The 26,216-nt window shown below is 45.0% G+C and overlaps 1 protein-coding gene across 2 annotated transcripts in view; it reads left to right on the top strand.

The window, feature by feature from the left end:
* Positions 1-26,216, top strand: part of CPVL (carboxypeptidase vitellogenic like) — a 117,842-nt gene that overhangs the window by 62,336 nt on the left and 29,290 nt on the right. For both annotated transcript variants that reach the window (XM_043968887.1, XM_043968886.1), the window contains exons 8-11: positions 951-1,073; positions 1,487-1,618; positions 4,862-4,960; positions 5,876-6,049. In XM_043968887.1, coding sequence (XP_043824822.1) covers positions 951-1,073; positions 1,487-1,618; positions 4,862-4,960; positions 5,876-6,049 — 528 coding nt within the window. The remainder of the gene's footprint in view (positions 1-950; positions 1,074-1,486; positions 1,619-4,861; positions 4,961-5,875; positions 6,050-26,216) is intronic.

Genomic DNA, 26,216 nt, shown 5'->3' with positions numbered 1-26,216 from the left:
ATGCTTTCCTCACAACGAAGATAGTATAAGTATTATTACCCCCATTTTACAGCTAGGAAGCTAAGGATCTGAGAAGGGAGCTGACTTGCCCAAAGTCACACAGATAGTAAATATCAGAGACAGGATTCGAACCCATCTCATGTGATTCCAAATCTAGCACCCAGTGATAGAAAGTCAAAGACATTTACAGAGTAGTAGTACCTGTGTATATGTGTGTACACATACATACATATATATTTAAATTAAATTCTATTTTATAGCTGTTTTTACTTCTTTTTATTTTTAGATGCATCTCTTCTTCCTTCCTTACTCAGTGACAAATCCCTTGTAACAAAAAGCAAAAAAGAAAGTGGGAAAAGCGACATTCAGTAAAATGAATAAACCCATCAGCAGTGTATGCGTTTAATAGAGAAAAGTCCATTTGGTCAGATAATTAGAGTGATTGGTTTTATGTTGTCTAATTCTGGAAGAAAATTTGAATGTTCACTCTTTGATCAAGGATTTATGAAGGCTTGAATTGGTGCCCTAGGGATTGACATTTCATGGGGCACAAAGGGGAAAAGTTAGCCCAGATCTTCCCTCTAAGTTCCCTTGGGCATTTCCCCTCATCTGTAAAATGAGTGCTTGGTCTAAATACTCTCCAGGCTTGAGAAGCTACTCTCTGCTAGATGCTGAAGAAACAAATACAGAAAGGGAATGGTGCCTGCCCTCAAGAAGCTTACCTCCTATTGATAAATTATAATAGAATATGGTTTCCCTTTCTAGGTAGAACTTTCTATGGAAAAGAAAGTTCATTTTTTCATTGGTAATTGTCTGTCCTACTATCTATCCCATTATCTGTCCATTGACTAATTATCTGTCCTATCAGTACTGTAAATATCATTTATTACTCTCTTTAGACTGTCAACATTTCTAAATATGCCCTCCATTGTAATGCCCATTCTCTCTAGTCTTATGCAGGGAAATATGTGCCTGCCATCACCTATTACATACATCTGCTCAATCCCACAGCCAAGGTCAAGATCAACTTGAAAGGTGTTGCTATTGGGGATGGCTTTTCTGATCCAGAAACTGTAAGTTTTGCCTTTCCTCCCCCCCCCCCCTTTGTCCTTTCTATTGTGCCTCAATACGAAGGGAAATCCTCTTTAATTACATGGAATGCTTTTCTGAAGTTACAGTGTTTACTTGATAAAAGGAATTAATATTTCCCAGTTGATGTTCTAATGCCTTTATACCTTTAATTTTTGCCAAATGTTTCATGGCATCAAGCTGCTGAAATAAATGTGTGTGTGTGTGTGTGTGTGTGAGAGAGAGAGAGAGAGAGAGAGAGAGAGAGAGAGAGAGAGAGAGAGAGAGAGAGATTTAAATTGTTATTCTTGGTTGATGTTGCTAATTTGATCTAACATTGAGAAAAATTATTTCACCCGATACCATCCTCATGACTTTTTTTTTTTTTTAATGCGGTGTTGTCTTCCCGCTGCATCAGATCATAGGAGGCTATGCGGGATTCCTGTACCACATTGGTTTGTTAGATGAGAAGCAGAAAAAATACTTCCAGAAACAATGTGCTGAGACCATCAAGTACATCAAGGAGGAGAATTGGAGGAAGGCCTTTGAAGTATGTGCCTGAGGGCCCTGAACTGCCCCTAAATAATCAAAAACAGCTGAGCAGAGTAGGGGTCATGGAGAAGCAAAGGGGAAGGGGGCATGAGGCCTTTCTCATTCAATGACACCCTTGACACCACAGAGAGGAAATCCCAATGAAGAAAAGTACTGTCCATGTTCTTTTGGCCTTGGAATGCTGAGAGCATTAGGTCTTTGCTGAATAAGCAATTTTGACCCCTCTTAATGCTTTGTGTGCCCCCCAAGGCATAGCCTATCTCTGGGAGGCTCAGAACTGGGCGCATGTACTTTAGAACATTGGAAGAGCTAACAAAGATCCAGCCTTAGGTAGGATGCTCGTTGGTAACAAATGTCACATGTCACAATGTCATTAACAAAGACACTTAAAAATGTAACAGACATGGGGGCGGCTAGGTGGCGCAGTTGATAAAGCACCAGCCCTGGATTCAGGAGGACCTGAGTTCAGATCCAGCCTTAGACACTTGACACTTACTAGCTGTGTGACCCTGGGCAAGTCACTTAACCCTCATTGCCCTGCAAAAAAAATAAATAAATAAAATGTAGCAGACATGGCCTTGACACAGAGATCTGTCTCCATACTTGCTTATCATTATTTTAAAAATCCAATTCAAGATATCAGCTAGTTTTTAACAATGCGAATGACCTTTGAGATTTATTTAAATTCAAAGAGAAAAGTATTTTAGGCATATGATTATTACTGTATGAAGAGTAAGAATATGAATCAAATGTCTATGAAAAAATAGGTTGTCTTGTAACTGTTCCTTTTAGAGCAAGCTTCCTATAATCCAATCCAGTCCTATAGAGTGGGCATTTATTAAGCACCTACTGGGGGTAAAGCACTAAAGATATAAAGATAGAATCTAAAAATAGAATAAAAAGATAGAACAAAAAACAGCTGCCTGCCCTCAGGGAGATTTCATTGTATTTGGGAGAGAAAGGAAAACACAACATGTAAGCAGATCAATATATGATAATTTGGAGGTTCTATTACCTTAAACACATTAACATTAGTTAGTGAGACTAGGACTGAATTTCAAGAATTTTCATGGGGTCCCCATGGGAAGGACCACCTTATCCAGACTTCTCTACATAATAGGCTTAGCCTTGTTGGGCCTGATGACTAAAACCCAAGGTACTCTTGGCATGGCACAAAATGTCATGTTTCAATGGGTCAGTTCCATTGAGACACAAGTAGCTGATGTCAGATGCCTTGGGAAAAAGGTGGGTAACACACACTTATCTCCAGTTCTATAAATGGGCTATAGCAGGAAAACCTGAAACTCTTAAGTTTCAAGTACATTGTATATCACATCTCACAGAAACTCGAGTAAAGCTGAGGTCACCAAAGAATGTCTGTGGGGCCTTTGACCATTGGGCACTGTAGCTAGAAGACTCCTTCCTGTTAGAGTATCAGGTATGTCCATAAAGTCACAAACCTGATTTTGTGGCGTGGCTTATGGAAAGTGAGGAGGGAGCTGCTCTGATATCTGGAGCCCATCAGCTTACTGGCTAAGGTATTCTGGGAGACTCAAAATTTTAGAGCTTCATATCAGTGTAAGAACAAAGAAATGTTATTAAGCACAAAGGTGAGAAGCGGCCTAGGAGGGTAGAAAAAGCACTGGATCTGGGGTCTTTGGGTCTGGATTCTCGTCTTAACTTTGCCACTTGGGTAATTTTGTGTAAGTTACGTGTCCTCTCTGGGCTCCGTTTCCCCATTTTCACTAGGGTTGGACTAGAAGGTCTCTTTGGCTCCTTCTGTTTCTAGATCTATGGTGCTCGATCTCTAAAATAAGGGGGTTGGACTTGTAACGATTGGAATGACGCCACCTGCTGGAGACTTACTGTAGAAGAGTTCCGCCCATGAAGCGAAGGTCTTTGAGGGCAAGACCAGGAGTCTTTTCTTTGGCGTCAGGAAGTGACGCGGGCTAGTAGGAGGAGGAAGGAAGAGACTGGCGCTCAGTCTCAGGCTCTTTCCTTTGGACTCTGGTGGAGAGCGGAGCTAGAAATGTGCTCTCGCTTTAATAGATAGGAATCTAGGCCTTTTTCTCTCTCTTAACCAAATTCTTGTTCTCCTTAATAAATGCTTAAAAGTCTAACTCTTGCTAAAGCTTATAATTTATTGGCGACCACTCATTAGATATTTTAGACAGTTTAGCTAGAATTTTAGCCCTAAACAGACTAGATGATTCTGAGGTCCGTCTAGCTCTAAATCTATAATCCTAGGAAAGTCATGTCTGCATGAAATTCATTTTGTTGTTGTTGAGTTGTGTCCGACTCTTCATGCCCTCATTTGGGGTTTTCTTGGCAAAGATACTGGAGTGGTTTTCCATTTCCTTCTCCAATTCATTTTACAGAAGAGGAAACTGAGGCAAACAGGGTTAAGTGACTTGTCCCCAGTCACACCACTAGGAAATGTCTCAGCCCAGATTTGAACTTGGGAAGATGAGTCTTCCCAGTGCTCCGTCCTCTGTGCCACCTAGCTGCCCAATTAAACAGATCAGCCAATAAGATACCTGGCTTGTTCCAAGAAGTTCCTTGGGGGTTTCAATAATATTAAAAATAAGAATTTTTAGGGGCAGCTGGGTGGCGTAGTGGATAGAGCACTGGCCCTGGAATCGGGAGGACCTGAGTTCGAATCCGGCCTCAGACACCTAATACTTACTAGCTGTGTGACCTTGGGCAAGTCACTTAACCCCAATTGCCTCACCAAAAAAAAAAAAAGAAATTTTGACTGACCCCCTCTGTCCCCTGCCACAAGGTTTAAAGAAAGTAGGGACTGTAACCACATTTGCACATTGCTTAGGCTTCTGTTATGTCTATGGAATAGGCTGCGCCTTTTCAGGATACCTTTCTCACTAAGGATGTGATTCACTGGAGGCTTGTTTTTGACTTGCATTGGCACTGAGCCAATGGTAAAAGGATCTGCTGGGTTTGGGTTGAGAGAGGACATGGATTGTCAGTGGCACTGAGTGCTAGCAGACCAGTGTCTCCTCTATAACCCAGAGCCTTCAAAAGAAGTTAAATGACTTACCCAGGATCACACGGTCAGTGCATACAGCAGGAGGACTTGACTTTAGTCTCCCAGACACTGAGGCCTGCTACCACCCATCATGACACATTAATGTAAGGATAGTTTGTCCTTCCGACCTGCTGGATGAACACCTATGTGGGGATATTGCCTGGATGCCTCAATGATTTTTCTTTTTTCCCTTCCTAGATTTTTGATAACCTGCTGAATGGCGACTTAACAAGTTATCCCTCCTACTTCCAGAATTCTACAGGATGTTCTAATTATTTTAACTTCTTACAGTGTCAGGTAATTACTTCCCCCATTGCTAAAGCTACAAATAAGTCATTTTGCACATTTAGACTTTTTAGCAAAGGTAGTTTATTGGAGAGCATGCTGGAGATGGAATCAGGAGGGGCCTGCTTGGGCTTGCATCCTCTCTTTTGCACTCAGTGCCTGTCCAGACTTAATATGCACCATTTCTTTCCCTGCATGCTAAGGTCCAGGCAAGCTGGTCTTCTTGGTGTCTCTCTCAAAGGACACCCCAACACCCAACACTGAGTCTTTACATAAGTGTCCCTTCCACCTGGAATGCCTTTCTTCCCCATTTTGACCTATTAGAATCCCTTCCTTTCCTCCAAGCTGAACTCAGATATCACCTCCAGTATAAGGCCCTTTCCTCATTGCTCCCTCCTCCCAGCTGCACTTGGTGTCTCCCCCTGTTGTTGTTTAGTCATTTTAGTCGTGACCCTTTTTGGGGTTTTCTTGGCAAAGATACTGGAGGGATTTGCCATTTCCTTCTCCAGCATATTTTATAGATGAGGCAAACAGTGTTAAGTGACTTGCCCAAGGTCATACAGCTAGGACATGGCTGAGGCCAGATTTGAATTCAGGAAGAGGACTTTTCCTGACTTCAGGCCCAAGAGCTCTATCCACTGCATCACCCAGCTGCCCCAAGTGTCTCCCCCACCAATTATCTTTTGCTTATTTTGCATATATACTTATATTACTTATGTGTAATAAGTAATGCCCTTGAGGGCATAGACTGTCATTTTTCTTTTTGTATGCCCTCTGCCTAACAGAATGCCTTGGATATAGTAAGCAGTTAGTTAATATTTGGGGTATTATTATTATTTAGAGAAGAGAACAATCTTTCACAGAAGTCAGTTCACTACTTCTCATCATGTCCCAGTGTCTTTCTTCCTATGACTTTTTTATATTCAGGAACCAGAAGAAGAAAAATACTTTGGAGACTTTCTGTCACTGCCAGAAGTGAGAAAAGCCATCCACGTGGGCAACCTGACTTTTCACGATGGTTCTGAAGTTGAGAAACATATGTGGACAGATTGGTTCAAGTCGGTGAAGCCTTGGCTAACTGAGATCATGAATAACTATCGGGTAAGGAAAGAATTCCCCTTCCAGGCTATTTTGGGCCTTTCTGAAATGACCCAGGGCAAGGATGAATTTTGTTTGAAGGCTTATTTTTAATTTACATCCTACTACTTTCTTCCCCATTTATGGTATTTAAATCAAACAAACTGACTGCAAACTTTTGATTTTTCTGACTTAAATGCTACCCTTTCCTTTCATTAAGCTTTCTTTCCCCCTTCCTCTCCCCCTGGATATTTTACTTAGAAAGTTTGCCCAGTGGGTGTGCCACATAGTTTTCTCAAGAGTGCCGCCATACTTGCAGTCATCCAGGTTCGTCATCTCCACACCAGCATCCTCAGCTCCTCTTCTCAACCTCTATTACCAATCAGTTGCCAAGTGGGATCAATTTGACTTCCACAATATCTCCCACATGTGACCCTTTCTCCACTCACATACTATTGGATCCCAGTCATTCTCTCTCAATATGTCTTCCACACAGTTATCAGTGTTATTTCCCAATGCTTCTCCTCTGCCCAAGAAAAACCAATGGTACCCATTTACTTTAGGCAAGAAACAAACACCTCTGCTTTTCAGTGAAAGCCCTTTACAGTTGGGCTGAACTCTCCTTTTATTCTTCTTGCTAGACATGTGACCTACTTACTGTTCTCTGAACTCCCCATTCCATCTCTTGCCTTGGGCTCTTTTCTACCTTTTCCCTGACCCTCCTATTTCATATTTACAAGTCATATCCTCTAGTATAATATACACTTCTTTTTTAAAATAAAAGCATTTTATTATTTTCCAGTTACATATAGAGATAGCTTTAGGCATTTGTTTACATAAGATTTCCAAATTTTTCTCCCTCCCTCCCCTCCCCTTCCTTTCACCCTCCCCCAGACAGCAGGCAATCGGATATAGGTTATATATACATATACATATACATATACATATACATATACATATACATATACATATACATATACATGACAACATTAAACATATTTCTGCATCAGTCATGCTATAAGAGAAGAATCGGAGCAATAAGGAAAAACCTCAAAATAGAAAAACAATAGCACCAAAAACAAAATAAATAGTATGGTTCAATCAGCATTCATATTCCATAGTTCTTTTTTTTTCTGGATTTGGAGAGCCTTTTCCATCATGAGTCCCCCAGAACTTTCTTGTACTATTGTATTGGTGAGAAGAATCCAGTCTATCACAGTTGATCAACACATAATGTTGATGATACTGTATATAATGTTCTGGTTCTGCTTATCTCACTCATCATCAGTTCATGCAAGTCCTTCCAGGTTTCTCTGAACTTCTCCTGCTCATTGTTTCTTGCAGCACAATAGAATTCCATTACATTCATATACCACAACTTGTTCAGCCATCCCCCAGCTGATGGTCAACCCCTCAGTTTCCAATTCCTTGCCACCACAAAAAGAGCAGCTATAAATATTTTTGAACATGTGGGTCTTTTTCCCTTTTCTATGATCTCCTTAGGAAAAAGACCCAAAAGTGGTATTGCTGGATCAAAGGGTATGCACAGCTTTATAGCCCTTTGGGCATAATTCCAAATTGCTCTCCAGAATGGTTGGATCAGTTCACAGCTCCACCAACAATGCATTAGTGTTCCAATTTTTCCACAGCTTCTCCAACATTTATTATTTTCCTTTTTTGTCAATAATATACACTTCTTGAGAGTTGAGATTCTTTTTGTTTTTGGGTTTTTTTTTCCATTTTGTCTTTGTGTCACTAACAGTTAGCACAACACTTTACTCATAGCAACGGGGGAGGAGTTTCAGGAAGATAGATTTTAGCTCATTATGAAGAGGAACTTTCTGATGAGATCTGTTCACTAGTGGAATCAGCCACCTCAGGAGATAATGGACTTCCCCTTACTAGAGGTCTTCAACCAAAGGCTTATTTCCATTTGTTGGGGGTTTCTGGATAGGTATAGGTTGGACTGTATCACCTCTGTGAGCCCTCCCAATGTGAGTTTCTGTGATTCTCCACTTTTGTAATTATTTTGAATGGAATTTCTCTTCTCATCATTTCTCCCTGGTGTTTGTGAGTACTATATAGAAATGCTAATGATTTTGTGGAATACTTTTGTATTCTGAAACCATACCACCGTTATTAATCTCCTCAATTTCTTCACTGATTCTCTGGGGTTTTCCGAGTACACCATCATGCCATTTTCAAATTAGGCTAGTTTTGTCTTCTTTTTGCCAATATTGATACCTTGGATTTCATTCCATTATCTTACTGCTACAGCTAGGATTTCTACAACTCTGTCAAATAACAGTGAAGACAGCCCATCACTTGTTGAGACAGTATCTTAGCGGTAAGAGAGATGGACCTTGGCCATGGTTGTATGAGGGGTTTGCTTCCTGCTTCTGAAGCACGCTAGTGATGTAAGCATCACAAAAAGTCTTGCACCTCCCCCTTTTCTACAAAATGGTGATATAATCACTATCTCAGAGGATAGGATTTGGGTCTATGAGGATCTATCAGTTATTCTTCAAAATATTAACATAGTTTAGAAATTGTTTTGATTTTTAAAAAAATTTCCTGAGCTATGGTCTCAACTTCGTAGACTGCTACTGGTGTGGAAACTTCCTCCTTTATGACCAACCAGCAACTTGACTGTCCCTTCTAGGCCTCAGAGTTGCCTGAGAGCCTTAGGCAGGACAGCACAGCCAGCAAGTGTCAGAGGCAGGACTGGAACCCAGAACTCCTAGACCATAACATTCCAATATGTGCTCAGCATGTCCTAAAACCATCCTCCTGCATTTCACCTAAATATGAACGTTTTCTAAACTTTTAAACCCTGAATCGGTTTCCAGTGAGAGAGGCCAAAGGCCCCCTTAGCAATCTGTCAGTCAGGGCCCTGGGAAGAGCAGATCTTGGCTGGTTGTAAAGGAAGGGGACTAGGCCAACTGCCCCTTTAAATGGAGACAATAGCGCACTTCCTCCCCTGCCAGGGCTGGTTTATTCAGCTGGAAGCTCGGGCCCAGAGGAGGTGGTAACTTGGCCCTGGCCCCCTTGCCCGCCGCCGTGGTGAACCACATTGTATATGGAATAAGAGCAGAACAGCCCAGGATGGCTTAAAACATTAGTACCCTTAACATTGTATTTATCTAAGACTCAATCTTAATTGGTCGGCGAAAGACACATCGATTTTCTATTCGTTGGAAATAGTCAAAGTCTTTTTTAAATACAAGGTTTGTCTTGGGTCAGCTCCCTGCCTCCCAACTCCAGGTAGGTGTCCCCAGCGGCAAAGGGTTGGCTGGTGGTTTTAATAATAACGGGGCTATACCCACACGGTGTCAGGGGACACTGACAGTCTTTAGTGCTTTAGAGTTTTCAGAGTAATTTATAGAGATTATCTCATTTGATCCTTACAACTGCCCTTGACAACTATTATTATCCCCTATGGGTCAGTGAGTTGCCCTGGAGTCAGGAAGACCTGAGTTCAAGTTTGCCACGGACTCTTACTAACTGGGTGACCCTGGACAAGTCACTTACCTGCTGTTTGTCTCTGTTTTCTCATCTGTCAAATGAGCTGGAAAAGGAAATGGCAGATCACTCCAGGATCTACCTCACTGGGTTGTTGTTCCTTGACTGGCCCAATATGTTCTCAAAGATATCTTTCGTGCATTCCATTCCATCTTCTATTTGCCTGCCTTTGTATGATCTGTCCCCCATGGGGGCTCATCCACATCACTTTATAGTGACCAGCTTAAAAACTCAGCCCAGGTGTCCCCCTCCTATAGGAAGCCCAGCTTGCTCTCCCTCAGTAGATACCACACTGCCCTGTAACTATTTTATATTTTTATTTTTGGTTCATGTATTCCCAAATAAAATATAAATTCTTGAGGGTGGGAACTATTTTATTTTTGCCTTCTTATTCCTTTCCTAGCACAGTGCCTGACACATAGTAGGTTCTTAATCCATTCTTGTTGAATGAATGAATGAGTGAATGAATATATGCTGGTTTGGGTATGTGTTTCTGTGCTGCCAATATACTTTTGTTTATTGACATTTGGTTTATAACTCTCAAGTTCCAAGAATAAATAGTGATGTGTGATCCATTCTCGATTATCTGTACTAATGGAAAGAAGCAAAGTATAGATAGTGTCGAACACTGGATCACCCAGAAATAAGATCTATTTAGTCTTGTAAAAGTTCCATTTTCCTTTCCTTTCCAGCAGATTGACCTCCATAATAGTGTTTTGTTTAGACAGCTATTAAAATTGGTTTATGTTCCCAGAGGGTGCCCTCTCTCATGGTGGGGAGGGCTGCCTGTAAAGATTCCAGATGCCAAAGGGAGCAGTCTGGCATTCAGAATTTGCTATAAATTGCCCGCAGTTTGGAGAATCAAAAACTGATTGTCTCTTGAGGCAATAGACATAAATAAATGCACAACCACCTTCAGAATGAGAATCAAGGGCTGGGTTGTTGGAGGATGGGATGGGAAGAAGGAAAGACATGGGTCTCTCTTTACACAGAGAGCCATGGCACCTTCAGAGGCTATTCATCTGTGACTTGGAACAATAGTGGGGACTGTATGGAATTCATCCCTTATTATCTCATTTACCTTGACCTACGTTATACAGCACGTTAGCTTCTTTTTTAAAAAAATGAAAATGTTTTATTAATAAATTTTCAAGATAATAGATTTAGAACTTGAAGGGACCTTAGAGAGCATTTCGTCTGGTATCCTGAGCATTTTTGACAGAAGGGGAAACTGAGTCTCAAAGAGGCTAAGTGATTTTGCCCAAGGTTACCTGAGATCATAAGTAAGTGGCAGGGCCAGGATTTGAACCTAGAGTTTGCATTGTCTATTTAACTGCATTTATTTCCCAGTAATACCTTTTATATAACAGGAAAAAATAACCCCACAACAGGTAAGCAAAGCTAATCAATTCAATGACCATCTTTTTACAAACCACATATTTTACTTATTTCTTTTTCCAACCCTATCACTTCCAAACAACTCTTCCATAACACTCTCCTCTGCATAGGAATCTAATTAAGCAAAGCTCATTCTGCCCCTGTAGTCCACCCTTTCTACTATACCTTTAGCCTACCAGTTCTATACTTTCCCATTTCCTAGATAATAATGGTAAAAACATTTATAGAGTGCTTTAAAGTTTGCTAAATACTTTACAAATAGACTCTCATTTGATCCTCACAACAACCCTGAGAAGTTGGTGCTGTTCTCATCTCCATTTTACCAATGAGGAAACTGAGGCAGACAGAGGTGAAGTGACTTGCCCAAGGTCATACAGCTAGTAGGTGTCTAAGGCTGTTTTCAGCTCAGGTCTTCCTGACTCCAGGTCCAAAACTCTTAAACATTGTACTTCCTAGCTAGGTAAAATTGGCAATGAAACACTCATTCTGTGTATGTGCATATGTGTGTGTGTGTGTGTGTGTGTGTGTGTGTGTGTGTGTGTGTGTGTGTGTGTGTGTGTAGATGCGTGCGTTATCTTGTTTGGTTGTCCGGGCTTCTTTGAGTTTTATGCTATTTCTGGGAGGATTCCTTTGTGCTTCCCAAGCAACCTTTTCATCAGCCGTGGGTGTTTTTCCCTTTGAGGGTCATCATTTCAGACTGCCCGTGCTATTGTTCTGGTGCACAGTCACTAGAAGGTTTCTTATTAGAAGCAAACATTGATGTCGGACTTGCTGTGGCTCACAGAGATACTGGGAAGGCCTCCGAGGTCCCTGTGGCCAAGGTCCCTCCCAAGCAGGACTCGGTTTTCAAAGGTTCCATTGCCTGGGGGTTGGGCTCAGTGCTCTCAGTTTAAGAGTTCATCCAGTCAGGAAATTGTGGTTATAAAGTTCCATCGCCCTGCCACTCATCCTTCTGCAGTGCATTAAGTCCCAACTAATTGCATCTTCAGGAGTTGGGATCTGCACATTTCTGAGCTTCATTAAGGTGCTTCGGCTTCAGAACCGCCCCCTCTTCAAGCTACCCCCTTAGCATGCACTTATCCAAGGAATCTGCCTTTGAAAGGCCCTTTTCTGAAGAACAGACAAATCAGGGGGAGGGGGAGGGGATGGGGCTTCTAAGGAACAATGCATTCCTCCAGTCACTGTGCACATTCCTCCAAATCCTTGCTCCTGGTGGCATCTTTTCCTGGGTAAACCTGGTAGGTGAGTCCTGACTGCTAAGAGAAATGGAGGACCTTTAATAGGCCTGGATCTGGTCCTCCATTTGCCACTGGTAAGGTGAGAGAATGGCTTTTCCATGTTTTTGTTTTTGGCTTTTGTTTTAAGAATAGAAATAGTACGGGGCAGCTAAGTGGCCCAGTGGATAGAGCACGGGTCCTGTAGTCAGGAGGATCTGAGTTCAAATCCAGCCTCAGACACTTGACACTTACTAGCTGTGTGACCCTGGGCAAGTCACTTAACCCCAATTGCCTCACCAAAAACAAACAAAAACAAAACAAAAGAATAGAAATAGTTTCCAGTTTTTCGTGGCTAATGAGAATAACCAAGTGATAAGGGATGACCAAGTCAGGATCTGAAAGCATATTGATAGTTTGATAGGGGAATTCATTTCCTTTAGGATCAATGTAAAATTGTTTACTTGAGTCCAAACAATCAGCCTCCCAGATAAGAGGTGTGGGGGAGGCGAGACTTCAGAAAAGTTTGACTGAAAAAGATCTGTGGGTTTTAGTGGCCCAAAGCACAAGGTAAGTCAGCAGTATGATATGGAAGCTGGAAAAGCTAGTGATCATAGGCTTCAATTGAGTTTGGAGAGTGGAGAGGAGGGTAATTTAGACGGTGAAGGGCTCGTCAGGAGTGGATGAAGGAAATGCGAAGGTTTAAGCTGGAGAACAGCAGCAGGCTTCAGGACTTGGAGGCAAGTTTGCTCTGGTTCTGCCCTCACAAGGCAGGCCTGGCCACAGGGGCTGGAAACTACAAAGAGAAACATTTAGGCTCCATGGCAAGAAAACGTTGCCAACCGCGAGAGCTGACCCTGGACTGTGCAGCCTCTGAAGGGGGTCGCCAATCTTCTGGAGAAGGTGGGCTTCCCTTTTTTAGAGGACTAACTGAAAGCAGCCTCGGAGCTGTCCCAGCCCTGGGAGCTCATTGAATCCATCTCGATAGAGATCAAACACAGAAATCACCCAGATCGGCCCCAGGGAATGCAAGAAAGAAAGAAGCCCAATTTTAAGAGTTGGGAGAGTTGGCATCTAGAATCAGGCAGAATCCCTTTCTCCATAGCCTAACAAACAGGTCATTTGGTTTCACTTTGAAGGTCTTCTGGGCAGTGCAGTGGATAGAGCACTGGCCCTGAAGTTGGGGCCTGAATTCAAATGTGACTCAGACACTGACCTTGGACAAGTCACTTAACCCCAGTTGCCTTAAACATCCAGGGCCATCTCCAGTCGTCCTAATGTATATCTTGCCACTGGACCCAGATGGCTCTGGAGGAGGGAGTGAGGTTGGTGACCTTGCACAGCCCTCCCTCACTTATATCCAATTCAGTGCAAGTCATGACATCTCCCTGATGCCACGGGTCCTCTTCAAGAACAAGGACAAACAACAAAAGTCTCCTGGAAGGGGGAACTACTTTCTGACCCAGCCCATCCCACTTTGGGATTCCTTTAGTTTTTAACCTCTTATGGGTCATGGACTCCCCAGGCTTCCCGGGGAAGCCTTTGGACCACTTCTTAAAATCACATAGCAAGAGCCACATGTAAACAAATAACGCTAATGGCTGGGTGTCTTCTCCTTCCCTCCCCATGCTCTCCAACTTCTCTGCCATTTCTTATGTGTTATCTCCCCCCATTAGAATGGAAACTCCTTGAGGACAGGGACTGTCTTTTGCCTTTCTTTGCTTTTCTTTTTTTTTCCCTTTTCTCTGCTTAGCACAGCCCTGGCTTTTATAGTTATCCCTTAGAAATTGGACCTTTGGAGGTTTCGGTATATAGCAGGACAGCCTAAGAAATTAAATGGGATTTGAGGGGAGTTTTGTGGAAACTGAAAATGACACGAGAAGGCCAGCCAATGACCCAGAGCCTGTGACCAAATAACCCCAATTTTATAACAACCCCATGAAAGAAAAAGAGAAAATCCAGACTTCTTCTCTGGTAGGAAGGGAGGGACAAAATTTTTATGCAGATTTTCCAGATCATGGGGGTCACCACGCCCTTAACCCTCCCCCCACCCCATGTGGAAGGGATGACTGTAGTAAGCACTTAATAAATATTTATCAGTTATTGACTTAATTGCCCTACCTGCCCTTCTGAGACTGGAAGTTAACTATTTTGTCCCAAGCTCATTCTTCCCTTCTCTGGGTTAATTATCCCTAGTTCCTTCATTGAGCATGAAAGTGAAGTCCCTCATCTTTGGGGAGAAACTAATCCCCCCACTCCTCTAGACAGCCCATTCATGCTCCCTGGGGTCTCCTCTCTCCAAGATGGACTTAGAGTTTAACTAACCCCTTTTGTAGCTTGAAATATTCTTTGAGTTTATGATCAATTTAATGGGCACTTGAGAGCACAGTATTGTAAGTTCTTTTCACTCGGTTCTGCTTTTGAAAGAGCTGATAATTGGGTTAGCCTTGTTAATTGGCCTGCTGACACAGCAGGCTGAGTTCTCGTTATTTGGTTGGGGCTCATTTTTACAAAGTGCCGATTGTTCCAAGCCTTAGGAAGCACACTCAGGCTGTGGAGGTAACAGTGTCAGAGAAGGACAGTTTAAACCTGGGAGAACATCCCAGATATTTAGTTTGAAAGCTGGGAACAGCATGAGGAGAAATGCTCCCTCGTACAGATTCTGGGCAGCTAAGGTACACCCTTGGTTCATCATAGACTAAGTTCTCTGGTCCAACCTCATTTACAGATCAGGAAACTGAGGTTAAGAGACAAGGAGTTAGCAGCAGCACTGACCCCAAGCTCAGTGCTCCAAGTTCAGTGTTCTTCCTACTGCACCTCCCTACCCGCTGTTACACCATTTTGCTTCCTCCAATGACCAGCTCCTTTCAAGACTTACCCAGACTCTGTCTCCTGGATAAACCCTTCTGAGGACCAAGCAAAAGGATTAGAAGAGAAAAGGCACAAGTCCTGGGGTGGCTGAGGGTGCTGCTGTCTCCCCTCAGAACTGGCCCCCAGGGCTGCAAGAGGCACCCAGAAGTAACTCCAGGTCTGACCAGCCAGCATCACGTCAGACCTCTCCAGCCAGGGGGCGTGTATCGTTAAGTACTGGGTACTTAACATGCACCAGCTGTGGGATAGTTAGCACGAGGAAGGCCCTTCAGTTCCCATTTGAAAGCACCAGGAATGCTTAGGCTGAAGGAGAGAAAGTTACCTGGTGGCCAGTTCCAGCTGTTTCAAAGGCTGGGGTAGGACCAAGGAAATGCTTGTTTCTTATTCCACTTGACCCTAGATGGCGGAACCAGGAGCAATGGGTGGCAGCTACAGAGAGGTTGATAAACTGCCTAAAAATTGTCGCTGCCTCTCATTGGATTGAGCTACTTTGGCTCCCGCTTTGTGGAAGAGTTCAAGCAGAAGCTGCCTGCCGGCCTGCAGGGTATGGGTGGGCTGAGATCGCCTCTAAGGGCCCTCCTAAGTCTGAGCCTCTGGAGAATAGGGCTCAGGAGAAGAAGTTCCCTGAGGGCAGGCCGTGCCCCCATATATATAGAATGCCATATATGTCTCATAAACTCCTGAAGTTACTTCAAAAGATAGCCCAGGTGCCCCACGGAGCCTTCCCCAACCTGGACAATTCCTAAGGCTCTCTCCCTCTTGAAAAAATTATTTTGTACTTACTTCTGGGTGTGCACGTTGACTTTTCCCAGTAGAATGCAAACTCCTTGAAGGCAAGGTTTGCCTTTGTATCTTCCCTGAAAGGCAGCTGGGTGCTACAGTAGATAGAGTGCTGGGCTTAGACCTACCTCCGACACTTAATAGCTGTGTGACCCTGGGCAAGTCACTTCACTTCTTTGCCTCAGTTTCCTCAACTATTAAATGGAGATAATAATAGCACCTGCCTCTCAGAGTTGCTGGCATATAGTAGGCACTTAATAAATGCTTATCCCCTCCCTCTTTCCTTCCACTGACTGCATTGCACAGGGTCCAGAACCTTATGAATGTTTGTTGATCGATGAATTGTAGTATTGGATTTTGTATGGGTATTGGCAACCAAGGAGCACAGTATCTGGAACCTTTAGTTTTAGACAGTTGCCTGGGACACCAGGAGAGTAAATTATTTACCCCATCTCATACATCCAGGAAGTTTCAAAGGTTAGACTAGAACCCGTTTAATCTTTAGCGTCTGGGTGACCTCAGGAAAGTCCTTTCTGGGCCTCGGTTTCCTTGTCTGTAAAATGAACAGGTTGAACGATGTCACCCCTGCCTGAGGCCCCTTCTGGCTTTAGAGCAGAGATCTCATGTCTGTGGCTGGGCCACCCAGGAGTGCCTGTCCAGGGAACTGGGGTTTGATCTGAGAATTCTGCTGATTCACAAACAACCCATCTCTTCTCTCACATGATATTGGCATGACTGGGCAGGGCCTTGGAGGGGGGGCATAGTTTGAGGAGGAATCAATCAGTGCCTTCCGCTCATGCCCAGGTAGCAGGAGGGAACACCAGAGACCTGACATTTTGGGAAACTTTGCCTAGCGACCAATCAGCGAGGGACTTGGGGACTGCCCAGGCCGCTCTGTGGTCTTTGTTCAGCCGGGCTGGCCTCAGGTGACGTGGGTGGGCCGCCTCTTTGTCCCTCACTTCTGCTGGATTGCTAACACTCTGAAGCTCCCCAGGCCAAATATCTTCATCAAAGAACTGGTGAAACAAGATGAGGCTACCCATTACACCCAGTCCACATGAAAAGCAGTCTCTGAGGCAGGTTTGGAGTTTTTGCCGAGGAAGGCCTAGTGCTGATAGCTGCCCCAGCCCTCCCTATTATTGAAGCTCCGACTTCATGTCCTCCGGTAACTCTATGAATGTTCAGTTCTGTTTCACCAGTTCCTATATCGATTACAGTCATTTGCACAAACCTTTCCACCCTATTGACTCGCCCGGGTGACATTCTCCAGAAAGGAGCAGAGGAAGGGATGCCTTACCGCCCCAAACAAGGGGGGCTGTGTTTCAGGAGAAAAAGACAAAAAAGACTGCAAGTGAGTAGGGTGGCCATGGCGGATGAACCCCAGAAGGCTGCTGATCTCTGCTGACGGTTGTCATGTTTCCTTGATTTGATTAAGAGCAAGCAGGAGGCCCTCGGAGCATCGTGCACATTGTGGGTTCTGTTGGGAAGAGGATGCTGGGTGGCTGGGTTCTAGCCTGGCAGAGGGGAAATGACTCAGTTAACTGCCAGAGAAGGGGATTTTGAGAGGAACACACTTAGCTTAGACACTTGAAATCTCCTGCCTCTTTTCACACTTGTTCTTTTCCCTCTCACTCTTCCTCCAAAGGACTTTCACTGGAGGGAGGAAACAGGAAGTGCTACCTTGGGGCACTTGAATGGTTACAGGGGCTGTGAAGAACAGCTGTGTAACCAGCTCCTAACAGGGTGTCCCGGGCTGGCTGCGTTTGCTGTTTGCAGCTTTTCTCCTTCCTCGCACCAGTTTAGAATTCTTTTTTTTTTTTTTTGGTGAGGCAATTGGGGTTAAGTGACTTGCCCAGGGTCACACAGCTAGTAAGTGTCGAGTGTCTGAGGTTGGATTTGAACTTAGGTCCTGCTGAATCCAGGGTCAGTACTCTATCCACTGCGCCACCTAGCTGCCCCCTTGCACCAGTTTAATCTGTACTTTTTAGGGCCCTCAGAGCTGGGGCCTCCAAAGTAGGGGCTGTGGCATGACCCCAAAGGAGCAGTGGTTTGACCCCAAGGAGTTCATGGGACCCTAAAGCCCCTGCACCAAGAGCCTTGGGAATAGCAGTGCTTCCAGTCTGGTGCCCAAGCTTCATCCTGGGCAGCATCCCCTGTGGACACAGCCTGGCACCTGCTCCTACATGTGCTACGGGCACAGAAGACCCAGCAAGGAGAGTTCTTGTTACTGAAATCCTGGGCCCAGTCCAATGGTCCAACATCAGCAACATACAGGATTTTACCAATGAGAAGAGGTGCGACCCTCTGCCGGTGCTGCTGCCCTCCTCACTTCCCTATGTGTCATCTTCCCCATTAGACTAAGCCCCTTGAGATCAGAGACTGTCCCACTCTTCTGTCCCCAGTACTTAGCCCAGAGCTCTGCACACCGTAAGAACTTAATAAATGCTTCTTCAGTACTTAGCCCAGTGCTCTACACACAGCAAGCACTTAATAAATGCTTCTTCAGTACTTAGCCCAGAGCTCTGCACACAGTAAGAGCTTAATAAATGCTTCTTCTTAGCCCAGTGCTCTGCATATAGTAAGAGCTTAATAAATGCTTCTTCAGCACTTAGCCCAGTGCTCTGCACACAGTAAGAGCTTAATAAATGCTTAATAAATTCATTCTGAACTTCAGAGTCTTCACCATCCAGTGGGGATGGCCTTTGTTCTATCTCCCTACACGCAGCTCTTAGGAGGGAGCTTAGTGAATCATAAAGCCCCAGACATATGTGAGCGGTGGCTGTGATTCCTCCAGATTTCTGTTGGGATGAGCAAGGACCCTCCAGGGCAGCTGGGGCCCAGGTGAGGGGCCCAGGGTCTGTAGTTGGTGGACTCCCAGCTTTGCTCTCACTACCGTGCTGATCTCAGCCAAGTCCCTCCCGTCTTTAGGCCCCGGCTTCCTTCTGTAAGAGGAGCTTGGGTTTAATGGTCTCTGGGGTCTTTTCAGTTTATTAGATGCCCTGTCATAATAATAGCCGGCCTTCGTATGACTTGGAGAGTCCTTTGCAAATAGCATCTCATGGGATCCTCACAGCACCATGCAGAGGGAGGTGCTAGTATTACCCCCATTCATAGATGACAGAAGTGAGGTGAAGAGAGATGAAAGGACTTGCCCAAGGTCACACCTCCATAAGTGTCTGTGTCAGGATTCTAAATCTGGCACTCTTCCTGCTGCACCGCCTAGACCGTACTCTCAAGGAGCTCACAGTCTAGTTGGAGAAGGCTGTCTGTGCATGTCCTGGGGAGAAGCTGACTAGGGGGTAGGCAGTGGCAGGCAGAGTGATGGAGAAGGGCCTCACAGAGAGGCCTACACTGAAGCTCAGCCTTCCTGACTGTTCAGGGTCTAGGAGACAAATCCTTTACTCTCTCATTTACTGCCTAAGACCAAAGGTTGCAGATATTGTGCACCAGTGGAGGGAGTTTCCATACAGGGAGTTCTTTACCTCAATGAAGTCACATGTCCAGGCCCAAAACAGAACTGGGGTGGGAGGAGAACAGAGAGGAAGTAGTGCTATTAGTTTGTGTGTGTGTGTGTGTGGGGGGGGGGGAACAGCTGCACTGTTGAGTGGATTGGTCCTGGCCTGGGATTCCCCGCTGAATATGGCCCGGCTCCTGGCTGTCTGCTCCTGGTGTTGGAAGGACGGAAGGTACATCTCCTCCTCCTCCAGATGAGCCCATTTCCAGCCTGTTTGGTCTCCTCCCCACAGCTGTGCTTCTCTCTTCCAAGAGAGGCTGTGCTTGGAGGGTGCTTGCATAGTTTGGCAGTGGCTGACAGAGGGTCCCGTGTTTCCTGGGTATTCAGAGCCTATTGTCTCTGGGCTCCACAGTGTATAAAGCAAGGGGAATCGTTCTTTGGTTTCTGCTCAGCGTCTCTGTGTTTGGGGGGAGGGTTCAGAGTGAATGGGGGTCACCTGAAGCACTCACTTTAATAATGAAATCAGATCCACGGCTTGGAGTGGGATGAAACCATTTCCATGTCTATGTGTGTAGCTCAGCTCCCGGTCCTGTGGGGGTGACCCGTGGTTATCCATGGACCCACATTCCTCAGGCCAAGGCTGTGTCAGGGGAGAAGGCTGACCCGTCCCCTTAGCTTATTTCCAGCTCATTAAAACCAGCTTATTGATGGCTAGAGGGGGCAAGATCCAAGCCCTAGTGCTGAGGTGGGGGAGGAGGAAGGGGCATCAGGAGCAGATGGAATGTGAGGCCAAACAAAGGAATCCTGCCATGGGTAGGCCTGTGTGAGGAGAAAGGACGATGTCAATGATGCTGGGGGTTATTCTTCCCTAATGCAGAGGCCACAAATGTACACCCGTGAGTGCCCTCTTTCTGCCACCACCAAGACATGCCAGTTTGCTCCTCTTGGGTTCTTGTTGTTTTCATTAAAGAATAAGCCCTGCTCATGCCTTTCCTTTCCAATCACAGTCAGGTCTGGCAACTCTTCTCACCATAGCTTCTGAATCAGGGCTTCTTCAGCCTTCTCCATTCACAACCCCTTTGTGCCCGAGAAATTTTTATGCCACCCCATGAGTGTGTGTGTGTAGATATATACCAAAAAAGAATTCCTGTACATATATATATACACACACCCACATACACATGCATATATATGTGTACATATATATAAATCAATATATACATATATGTATGCATATATATGTATACACATGCATGTGTGTATGTGTGCGTATTTACATATACATATACACATATGAATCCATGAATCCATTTTTGGTCATTGTGCATTCAGAAACCTCTTACTGCCAAATTTTTCATGACCCCCACATTCAGTTACTGGACCCCATATGGGCTTGCAAACCCCAGATTAAGAAGCTTTGTTCTGGGGCAGTTAGGTGGCGCAGTGGATAGAGCACCGGCCCTGGAGTCGGGAGGACCTGAGTTCAAATCCAGCCTCAGACACTTAACACGTACTAGCTGTGTGACCCTGGGCAAGTCACTTAACCCCAATTTCCTCGCTAAAAAAAAAAAAAAAGAAAAAAGCTTCTTTCTTTCTTTTTCTTTTTTTTTTTTTTTGGTGAGGCAATTGGGGTTAAGTGACTTGCCCAGGGTCACACAGCTAGTACGTGTTAAGTGTCTGAGGCTGGATTTGAACTCAGGTCCTCCCGACTCCAGGGCCGGTGCTCTATCCACTGCGCCACCTAGCTGCCCCGAAGCTTTGTTCTAAATGACTCTTCCCTTATTGTTGTTGTTGTTGTTGAGTCGTTTCAGTCATGTCTGACTTCGTGACCCCATTTGGGGTTTTCTTGGCAGAGATACTGCCATTTCCTTCTCCAGCTCATTTTACAGAGGAAGAAACTGAGGCAAACAGAGGCAAAGTGACTTGTCCAGGGTCACACAGCTAATATGTGTCTGAGGGCAGATTTGAACTCAGGTTTTCTTGACGAGAGGCCCAGTACTCTATCCATTGCCCCATTGAGCACTAGTGGGTCATTGGGTCAAAAGATATAGTTTCATCATCACTTGACTTGCATGATTGCCCTTGTCCATTTTTTCAGAGCTTTGGGAGAGAGGAATGGTTTCCCGCATCCTTTGGTCCATGGCTTTTCCTACCATCCCCTTTTAAAATCCTAAAGTGTTGGGGGCAGCTAGGTGGTGCAGTGGATAGAGCACCGGCCCTGGATTCAGGAGTACCTGAGTTCAAATCTGGCCTCAGACACTTAACACTCACTAGCTGTATGACCTTGGGCAAGTCACTTAACCCCAATTGCCTTACTAAAAAAAAAACCAACAAAATCCTAAAGTGTTTAGAGCCAAGCTGCTACAGAATCCTTATCTTGATGTCCACAGGCCTTTTGTAGAATTGCCGGCTCAGTCCCAGCTTGAGAAGCCGTCTTTTCTCTCCTAAGGCCGAGCAGAAGAGGAGCTGGCAAAACCCAGGCCCGGCACCGACGAGGCCACAAGCTAGCCCAGGTTCGCCCTCCCGTCCACCTCTTCCCATTTCCCTTCTGTCGAGTCAGAGGCCACCTTGGGGAGGCCTGGGCCCCAGCACTGGTTCTGAGGGGGTTCCCTGGTAGGATTGTTTTTCCCCCAGTCCTCCCAGCAGGCATTGGACACTCGGGCTTCTTGGACAAGATCAAGCCAAACATCCAGACGCAGGATTTGACCATACATAAGCAAAGACCTGGGTGTCTAAATGATGGAGAAACCCTGGCTGGGGCTGGGGGCAGGGGTGGGCCCTCGAGGGAGAGGGCCGCTGTGCAGGAGGCTGAGTGCTTGGGGATCCAGAAGGGATATTGAATGAATTTTCGACTCTTCAGCTGCAGGTCAGTTGTTTTTTTGTTGTTCTGAGCCTTGGAGACACTCAGGAATCTCTCTTGTGAGGAGGAGTTTCAGTGAAATCAATCCCCTTGGAAAGCTCTGTGATGCACGGGATGGGGGCAGATCCCCGGAGGAGAAAGGGCCCCCTGGCTCAGCCAGCATTCGTGCCCAAGTGTGGAGTCGAGCACGGCCAGAAGCAGCACGCTGCCCGCCGCTGCCTCCTCCGAGACTCGGTGATTTAGCATCCGTGAAGGGGTTTCTTTTCTGTTGCTTTTTTCGGTCCAAGAACAAGAGAAGGTTTAGAACAAATACAGACAGAGGCCAGCTGGGAGCCTTGTACAGACTGAAGCAGCTTGGGATTGCTTCCCCAAACAGGAAACCACAAAATGTTAGAGATTAAGGTCACTAGATCATGGGGGGAAAGCGCAAACTTGTCTGCCGGGGCTTGGGATATTCTGTAACAGGGACCAAGCGAGTATTGGGGCACTCTTCTGTGACCACCTAATGGCAAACACCAGGTGCTTCTGGTACCAGGCTCAGAGCTGAAAGGGTTGGTCAGCTCAGGTGTGTCCCCGAAGAATAGCAGGGTCATAGGAGAAATTAAAATGGCGACCTTCTACCAATAACCCACATCTTGTTTGCTCGGCTTTTTCCTGAACACTCAAGATAAGGCTGTAAATGGCCCCTCCACGATTTGTTTGGGGTTTTCTCTTACATATGTAGTGACTGGGATGTGGAATGGAGTAAAAATGACTTCCCCTTAACATAAACTGTCCGTCCAGATTAGAGTGTTTACACCCGACAGGTCACATCGTCCAAGTGTCTCATTTTCCAGAGAAGGAAATGGAGACTCAAAGAGAAGAGAGTTAGAGGATCTTAGGAAAAGAGATTCAGAGCTGGAGTGGGCCTCAGAAGTCACTGAGGCTAACCCCCTTTCATTTGTCATTACGAATATGTATTTGTTAAAACTGATGTTGGGGGCAGCTAGGTGGCGCAGTAGATAAAGACCTGGCCCTGGAGTCAGGAGGACTTGAGTTCAAATCCGGCCTCAGACACTTGACACTTACTAGCTGTGTGACCCTGGGCAAGTCACTTAACCCCCATTGCCCCCCCACAAAAAAACAAAACAAAACAAAACAAAACAAAGTGATGTCCATCGGTGAGTGTCACTTTTAAAAATTAGGAATTTGACAGTCATCCCATCCCTTCGTTTTACAGCTGAAAACACTGAGACCCAGGGGAATGAAAATGCCCTGTCCCAGGCTGTCCCAAGTGGCAAAGGTGACATTTGCAGCCAAGTCCCAGGGCTACCCTTTTTTCTGCTGTTGTGCCAGGCCTGCCCAGACAACATGGGCACAGATTTAGATCGGGGAACAGACCTTAGAGAACATCTAGACCAAGCCCTCATTTTGCACAGGAGGAAGCTGAGACCCAGAGAGGAGGGAAGTAGACTTGCCCAAGGTCACAAAGTCAGTGGCAGAGCTGGGGCTATTTCCTTTTTTTAACATGGATTTTTTCCTGTGTCCTAGTTCGATGAGTGTCATTCTTCCTTTCTTGTGAGAAGTCCTACTCAGTACTTGCATCAGGGCTATAATGTGGCTGCAAAATTTCCTTGAGTTGAAGTCAGAGCTTGGGGGTCACATGCAGGTTCTGAGGAGCCAAGGCTAAACAGAGAAAGGCTACCAATGTAGTGGAGGGTAGAATTTGGCAATTGAGGATCTGCGTTAGAATCCTACCTTTCTCTTCCATAAAAGGAAGTTGTTTAGTCATTTCAGTCATGTCTTACTCTTTGTGACCCCGTTTGAGTTTTCCTTGGCAGAGATCCTGTAAGGGTTTGCCATTTCCTTCTCCATTTCCGTTTTGTTTTTGTTTTTGTTTTTTTTGGGGGGGGCGGTGAGGCAATTGGGGTTAAGTGACTTGTCCAGGGTCACACAGCTATTAAGTGTCAAGGGTCTGAGGCTGGATTTAAACTCAGGTCCTCCTGAATCCAGGGCCAGTGCTCTATACACTTCACCACCTAGCTGCCCCTCCATTTCCTTTTACAGAGGAGGAAACTGAGGCAAACAGAGTTAAGTGACTTACCTTGGATCACACAGTTCATAAGTGTCTGGAGGCTCAGTTTGAATTCAGGACTCAGGACTCAGGACTCAGGAAGGGGTTAGACTAAATGAATCTTTAAGGATTCTTCCATCTCTGACTTTGTACCAGGGTACACAGCTAGTGTCAAGTGTCTGAGGCAGGATTTGAACTCAGGTCCTCCTGAATCCAGGGCCAGTGCTTTACGCACTGCACCATCTAGGGCCAACTTCCTTTTTTTTTTTTTTGGCAGGGCAATGGGGGTTAAGTGACTTGCCCAGGGTCACACAGCTAGTAAGTGTCCAGTGTCTGAGACTGGATTTGAACTCAGGTACTCCTGAATCCAGGGCCGGTACTTTATCGACTGCTCCACCTAGCTGCCCCTGGCCAACCTCCTTTTAAAGGGAACTTTCCTTCACTGTCCTTTGCAAGTTTGGATATGGCAATGGTTCCTTTTGACCTTGACTGCCAAGAGTTAAGGTCAAGAAATTCCATTCAAAGAAGACATGGTTTATTTGTGGCATGGAACCCACCCCCCCTCCCCAAACCTCAGAGAGATGCATGAGAGAGATCATAAGCTGGCAAAGAAAGTCCTGGGTTCAGTGGTGAAAGGCATGTTGGGGGGGCGGCTAGGTAGCTGCATGACCTTGGTCAAGTCACTTAACCCTCATTGCCCCACACAGAAAGAAAGAAAGAAAGAAAGAAAGAAAGAAAGAAAGAAAGAAAGAAAGAAAGAAAGAAAGAAAGAAAGAAAGAAAGAAAGAAAGAAAGAAAGAAAGAAAGAAAGAAAGAAAGAAAGACATGTTGGAATCTTTGTCCATGAGCTAAATGTCCTTCAACCTCAGCAGCCTTTGTGCCCCAGGAAATGAGGATAAAATAAGTTTTTCACATCTGGAGACTAGGCCTGTTCTCTGAGTTCCTTTTAAAAGTAGCCATTTTTAGTTCCTCAAGGAAGCATTTATGAAATGCTGACTATATGCAAAGACAAAAAAAGCAATCACTTCTGGCCTCGAACAGCTTACATTCTTTCTTTCTTCTTCTTCTCCTTCTTCTTCTTCTCCTCCTTCTTCTTCTCCTCCTCCTCCTCCTCCTCCTCCTCCTCCTCCTCCTCCTCCTCCTCCTCCTCCTTCTTCTTCTTCTTCTTCTTCTTCTTCTTCTTCTTCTTCTTCTTCTTCTTCTTCTTCTTCTTCTTCTTCTTCTTCTTCTTCTTCTTCTTCTTCTTCTTCTTCTTCTTTCTTCTCCTCCTCCTCCTCCTCCTCCTCCTCCATTTGTTAAGTGACTTGCCCAGGGTCACAGAGCTAGTAAGTGTTAAGTGTCTGAGTCTGGATTTGAACTCAGGTCTGCCCGAATCCAGGGCTGGTGCTCTATCCACTTCACCACCTAGCTGTCCCACTTTTTATTTCTTAGTTCAACCCAAGCACTTTTTCTTACATGAAGTCTTTTATTTTTTCTTTATTTTTTTTGACGGGGCAATGAGTGACTTGCCTAGGGTCACACAGCTAGTGTCAAGTGTCTGAGATTAGATTTGAACTCAGGTCCTCCTGAATCCAGGGCTGGTGCTTTATTCACTGCTAGGTGGTGCACAATCAATTCAAGGTAATTTGTGGGGAAAGCACTAGCCCCTGTAAGGGGAGGGAATGGGGGCAGGGAGGAGCAGGAGGGAGAGGTTTCCTGAAGAACAAGAGTTCTTAGCTCAGGGCCCCTGACCTTAATTTTTACAAAAAAACCACCAACACTGATCATTGCATTTCAATAGAATTCATTTCCCTTATTATCGCATATACTTATTGTATGCACTTAAAAAAACAAACAAAAAACAAAACAAAACACCTGCTTCTGAGGAGACTATAGGACTCACTGGGCTGCCAAAGGGGACCAAGATACAAGAAATGTTGAGATCCCTGCTTGAGCTTGGCTTTGAACGTGACCATGGATTCTAGGAAGTAAAGGTGGCGGGCCTGACTGGGGCCAGCCAATACACAGGCACAGAGATAAGAGATGGTATGTATGAGAAA

Source organism: Dromiciops gliroides, chromosome 5, assembly GCF_019393635.1.
Source record: "Dromiciops gliroides isolate mDroGli1 chromosome 5, mDroGli1.pri, whole genome shotgun sequence".
NCBI lineage: Eukaryota > Metazoa > Chordata > Mammalia > Microbiotheria > Microbiotheriidae > Dromiciops > Dromiciops gliroides.
The sequence above is the reverse complement of the archived record's forward strand: the minus strand, read 5'-3'. Positions and strand labels throughout refer to the sequence as shown.